General features: G+C 44.7%; 1 protein-coding gene across 1 annotated transcript; it reads right to left on the bottom strand.

The window, feature by feature from the left end:
• Window positions 1-395: 395 nt before the first annotated feature.
• Window positions 396-2,167, bottom strand: LOC125092138 (heat shock protein HSP 90-alpha-like). The gene has a single exon (XM_047716492.1). The coding sequence runs from the start codon at window positions 2,158-2,160 to the stop codon at window positions 1,072-1,074; it is 1,089 nt and encodes a 362-aa protein (XP_047572448.1). The 5' UTR covers window positions 2,161-2,167; the 3' UTR covers window positions 396-1,071.
• Window positions 2,168-6,328: the final 4,161 nt, after the last annotated feature.

The following is a 6,328-nucleotide window of genomic DNA, read 5'->3' on the forward strand; positions in this document are numbered from 1 at the left end:
AATGGGGTGAGGGATGGGATTTTGTGTAGTTCCAAAATGTCTCCCCCCCAAAACATTTATTCTTTAAGAAGAAGATAAAAGAGGGCGCCTGGGTGGCTCAGTGGGTTAAGCCGCTGCCTTCGGCTCAGGTCATGATCTCAGGGTCCTGGGATCGAGTCCCGCATCGGGCTCTCTGCTCAGTGGGGAGCCTGCTTCCCTCTCTCTCTCTCTGCCTGCCTCTCCGTCTACTTGTGATCTCTCTCTGTCAAAATTTAAAAAAAAAAATAAAAAAAAAATAAAAAAAAAGAAGAAGATAAAAGAGTTACTGCACAGTAGAAATACAGGGCAGATACCATATTAATCGCGTGACCAAATTTTTTTTTTTTTTTTTTTTTTTTTTTTTTTTTTTTTTTTTGTATTTGTTACAACCTTTTAATGTAGAATGTGACTTGAGCACTACATTTCCACTCACGGAACTTGTGGAGTTACTTCTCCAACAGCTTTACAACATGCCTAAGTAGGCCTAGAATGTCGCTACTCTAAACAACGCTCCTCTTTGGAAAACAAGCCCTATACACGGTTACTGCCATCCGGTTGGTTAAACTAGTAGTTTCTAGAGGCCTGGTACATGCAGCTGGTAACTACAGGGGACAGAAGATTTAAAAAGTAGATCCTAGAGGGTGAGAGCTGTTTTAACCAACATTTCTCTTTAAAACATCAAGGTATAGCTCGGAACACTTCAGTGACAGACAAATTTGGTCTTACTAAGGAATCCACTTGGTAGCTAAACACTGTAGATCACAGTTAACGTTAGGTTACGCACACCTCACAACAAAGGTCACCTTGTCCGGTTACAATGAGCCGGCGTGGCACTAGGGAAGAAAAACTAGCTGGGCTTTAGTTCCTACACGTCACAGTATCACACTCAAACTCAAACAGAAAGAAATCTTATCTTCCCCTTAAGTAGTTATTGTCATGCCATACAGATTCTTAAAATGTTAACAAAAATAAAGAAAAACATCCTTGAAAATATATTATCAGAGGGAATGAAGATAAAGTATCGAATACATGTACAAGTCATTCTCACGGCACCTAGTCAACCTCCTCCATGCGCGACGTGTCGTCATCACCTTCCAGGGGCGGCATCTCCTCGCTCACAGCCGCACTGCTGTCGTCAGCAGTGGGGTCATCTTCATCAATACCGAGACCAAGCTTGATCATCCTGTAGATCCTGTTGGCATGCGTCTGCGGATCTTCCAGACTGAAGCCGGAGGATAGGAGCGCCGTCTCGTAAAGCAGGATGACCAGGTCTTTCACAGACTTGTCGTTCTTGTCGGCCTCGGCCTTCTGCCGTAAGGTCTCGATGATGGAGTGGTCGGGGTTGATCTCCAGGTGCTTCTTCGCGGCCATGTAGCCCATGGTGGAGTTATCTCTCAAGGCCTGGGCCTTCATGATCCTCTCCATGTTTGCCGTCCAGCCGTATGTGCTTGTCACGATGCAGCACGGGGAGGTCACCAGTCGGTTTGACACGACCACCTTTTCAACTTTTTTCTCTAAGATGTCCTTCATGATCTTGCACAGGTTTTCAAATTTTGTCTTTTTCTCTTCCTGTTTCTTTTTCTCTTCTTCATCTTCTGGAAGTTCCAAGCCCTCTTTGGTCACAGACACCAACGTCTTCCCCTCAAACTCCTTCAGCTGCTGGACACAGTACTCATCAATCGGCTCGATCATATAGATCACTTCCAGGCCATGCTTCCGAAGACGCTCCACAAAGGCCGAGTTCGCTACCTGGTCCTTGGTCTCACCTGTGATGTAATAGATGTGTTTCTGGTTCTCCTTCATTCTGGTGCAGTAGTCCTTGAGAGACACCATCTCGTCACCAGAGGCGGACGTGTAATAGCGCAACAGCTCCGAGAGCTTCTTCCGATTCTGAGAGTCCTCATGGATGCCAAGCTTGATGTTTTTGGAGAACTGCTCATAAAACTTTTTGTAGTTCTCTTTGTCTTCGGCCAGTTCGGTGAAGAGTTCTAAGCACTTTTTGACCAAGTTCTTTCTGATAACCTTTAAAATTTTGCTTTGCTGCAGCATCTCACGGGAAATATTTAGAGGAAGATCCTCAGAGTCCACCACACCTCTGATGAAATTCAGATACTCCGGGATGAGCTCCTCACAGTTATCCATGATGAAAACTCTATCGCGTGACCAAATTTAACAACACCTTAGGCTGACAGAGCAGCACCATGTACTACCTGAGAGGACAGAAATGAGAACATAGCATCACTCTTGTGATATTTCAGTCAAAAATGCAGAACTTGGGTCTAATTGTGAGGAAATCTTAGACAAATATGTAATGAAGGACATTCTACAAAATTACACCATAATCTTGAAAAAGTCAAAGTCATGAAAATCAAGTGAAGACTGAGGAACGAGTCCAGATTAAGAGACTGGAAGGTTGTATCAACAGGGTGCAACTTGTGGGCTTGAACTGTATTCTCTTGCTAGAAAAGATACTGCAACAACTGGTGAAATTTGAATGGGGTCCCTGGAGAAAGGATATTTGGGAGTTCCTTGCCAATTTTTCTTGCTACGTTCATGCAGGCTTAGCATTATTCAAAATGCAGTTTTTTAAAAAAGATTTTATGCATTCATTCATTTATTTATTTAGAGAAAGAGCACAAGTGGGAGGAGGGGTAGAGGGAGAAAGGGTGACAACCTAAGGCAGTCTTCCCACCGAGTGTGGAGCCCAACACCAGGCTCAATCTCAGGAACCTGAGATCATGACCTGAACCGAAACTAAGAGTCGGATGCTTAACTGATTGAGCCACCCAGGCACCCCCAAAATGCAGGTTTTTTTAAAAGGCACTAAAGTAATAAAGTAAGTCCTTATAAGAAACTGCTTAATTTTGATTTAGATTCTGGTATCGTTTTTTGAGCACCTACTGCATGCAAGCCATTGTGCAAACTGTAATGGTGACTAACATAAAATGACGCCAACATTCCAGAAATATGTATCCCAGGGCTCATACATGCCAGATCAATGTGATCGTAGGGCTAAACTGCTCAGTTTCCCTTGTCTCAGAGAACTCAGTTCTGATGTTGCCTGATGTCCAATATCTGAAAACAGTTTTTTCACTTATTTTGTCCAATTTACTGGTTGTTCGCTGAGTGAAGACATATATGGTACCATGGCCACAACCAGAAATTCTGTGTAATTTTATTTCCTATAATCATTTCGGAGAAATATTTTACAGTTTCTCATAAAGTTAAATGTACACGTAACATAAGATCCAGTCATTCCACTTCTAGATTTTCACCTTAGTGACATTAAGGCCTATACTAAGATTTGCACACAAATGTTTACAGCAGCTTTATTATAATAGCCCAAACCCGGAAATTCCCAAAGCGTCCATCGAAGCCGTCCACAGAGGACTGTGTCAGGAAATTGTGGTAAATGCATAGAATGGAACTAGAAGGAACAAAGTACTGACATATGCAACAACAACTATTATACTTGGTGAAAGAAAGTCTATATGAAATTTATATGGAATCTGAGCACAGGCAAAACCAAGCTACAGTGACAAAAATCAGATCGGCAGCTGCCTGGGGCCTGGGTGGGGAATTGCAGTCCAAAGTGGCAGGAGGGAACTTCTGGGGATAATATTCCATATCTTCATTTGGGTGATAAGTATATGTATGTATATATTCATCAAGGTACATTAAACCAGCCACTTAGCATGAGTATATTTTATTTTCAGTAAATTAAACCTCAATAAAGTTGATTTTAAAAGAAAAAAAAAATAGCAGAGGTGCCCTCCTAATAAGAGCAAATGAAATCACTCCACATAGGCAACCATCTAATTTAGAATTTAAGATTCAACTATTATTTGTTTAGCTCTTACTAAATACAAGGCACTGTGATCATCACAATAGTGGCTAACATTTCCTGACCATTTACTGCATGCAGGTACTATGCTAAATACTTTCTGTGGATTTGTGCTTTTATTTTTTTTTAAGATTTTATTTATTTATTTGTCAGAGAGAGAGAGGGAGAGAGAGCAAGCACAGGCAGACAGAATGGCAGGCAGAGGCAGAGGGAGAAGCAGGCTCCCCGCCGAGCAAGGAGCCCGATGTGGGACTCGATCCCAGGACGCTGGGATCATGGCCTGAGCCGAAGGCAGCGGCTTAACCAACCGAGCCACCCAGGCATCCCGGATTTGTGCTTTTAACAAATATTTATCAAAGCGCTGCTCTGTGCGAGATCCTGTTCTAGGCACTTGAACTTGTTTTGACAGAGTTTACGATCTCGCGGCAAGAAACAACTTGTTGAGGAAAAGGCAGGATGGAAAAACTTCAGTCTGCACTCTCAGTTTAGGACACTTGTATAATTAATATACATGCTTGTGCATATGTCACTACACACGTGCACACACCCCCACGCACAAACATGCCTGCGCCAATCTGGGTTGGCTGCTTTGGACGCACTCTTTCCTCCCCCGTGCAGTTACCTAGAATGCTCCTGGTTACCCCTGCGCATGCGCAGGCACACTTGTCCGCTTGTCTCATGCACCAACGCATGCGCTCTCTGAAGCAGTCAGGCCGAGTACAGGACGCGCGCTTCGCGGTTACGCCCATCTCTTTCAAACTCGCTTCTTTCCCTTTTCCTCCTGCAACAAATTGTTTTCACTGCATAGGAAGGAGCCTGTCAAGTAGCGAGTACTTAAAAGGGAACATCGCCATCCCTTACCAGCTTAATCTGCAGCACATTTTTGGCATCCTTGGAGGAACACGGTTGGGCCTCCCGGTCTTCAGATTTGAGTTGTCTGTGGCGGAACAGACTATTGTTGTGAAGTGATGGGAGTCCCTTCAGCATTAGTACGTCCAAACCAAAAGAGCCCTCAGAGATCACCAGGGCCAGGGCTGCTCCCTAGGTGGTCCCTGGACTGGGGCTGGGTCTCAGGCGGCTCTCTGTCCACGGTGTGCCAAGCGCAGAACCGGAGAGGAAGCATTTACAGACTTTTATAAAAGTAATTTGGCATTGCGGTGATGTCGAAGGGGGTGTTTTTTTTATTTTCCAAAAGCCTTGGTCAATGATATATTGGGCTAAAAAGGTCGGTGTAGAGAGTAGGGGAAGCATAACTCCTTCATGTCACCTCTGTGGAGACTGAGATCCAGAGCAGGAAGTGACTTGCCCAAGGGCTCCTGGCTCTCCCTTCGGGTCTGTTGCTTATCATGCTCCAAGGTTTATTCCCAGCTCACTAGAAACAGAATGCTGAACTGATACCCAAAAAGGGCATTGTTCACACGGGATCTGTATTCTTCATGACATCTGTGTGTTTATGTGTTACTATCATCACTTTGCAGGCGATGAAAATGGCCTTAGAAAGGTAAATCACCATGTCCCAATGTCACCCAGGAGTCCGTGGGGGAACACAGGTCTCTTATCCACCATGCTAGACACACCTTATCTCAGGAAACCCCCCAACCACCCTAGGGGGTAGAGACGATCACGAGCCCCATTTTACAGTGGGAGAAATTAAAGTTCAGGAAGATGAAGTGACTTGCCTAAGACCATAGCGAGCGAGCGATAGGGCTGGATTTTATTCGCCTGCTGGCTCCAAAGCCCACACACTTTCCCACAATGCCACGCTGCCTCACAATGTTCAAATGAGAAATGCGAGCGAGAGAATAGAATATTGTTCTCTTGGTATTGAAGCATATCGGTTTCATGGGAAAGGTCACAGGCTGGGGAAGTTCGGAAGTGTAATCTGGGACTCCTGCCAAGGTCTGAGTCCTGTCTGGTTGGCACATACTTCGACAGTGTCACCAGTGCAGGCTATAGCTCATGTCGACTGTTTAACTCCTTTTCTGCAGCCAAGTCCCAATGGAATTCTCTACGATTCCTCTGGACCCTCTCCGTCCAGGCAGATGCCAGTGATCCTCCCTCTGCCTGGAATGATCTTTTCTAGCTCTCGGCCTAGCTCACTCCGATTCATCATTCAAACGCCAGCTTCGGTTTTATTTCCAAACGTAAGCTTTTAGGCACTCCTTAGGGAGTCAGGTCTCCCCAGTACCCACCTTCGCAGCATACTAAAACACCCAGTGGCACTCCACATAATTGTAAAGAATTGATTATGTAGTTTGTATTTTCACTTTCTCTTCGTAGGATGTAAATTCGGAGAGAGCGGGGGCTTTGTCTTGCTCACGCTTGCCTCTCCTAGCGCCGTGCCAGGCGTGCAAGAAACTCAATGAAAATCTGGTTTTGGAAATGAAAGAGTGGAGGCACGGATGCAAATATTGAGATCTTACGCAACCGTGCCTGTTGTCTTCTCTGGGTTCAGTTCGATCAGTG

Source organism: Lutra lutra, chromosome X (genome assembly GCF_902655055.1).
Source record: "Lutra lutra chromosome X, mLutLut1.2, whole genome shotgun sequence".
Classification (NCBI taxonomy): Eukaryota; Metazoa; Chordata; class Mammalia; order Carnivora; family Mustelidae; genus Lutra; species Lutra lutra.

Bases quoted from the DNA above. Each gene is read 5' to 3' on its own strand.
- LOC125092138 (XM_047716492.1), bottom strand. From the start codon at position 2,160: ATGGATAACTGTGAGGAGCTCATCCCGGAGTATCTGAATTTCATCAGA.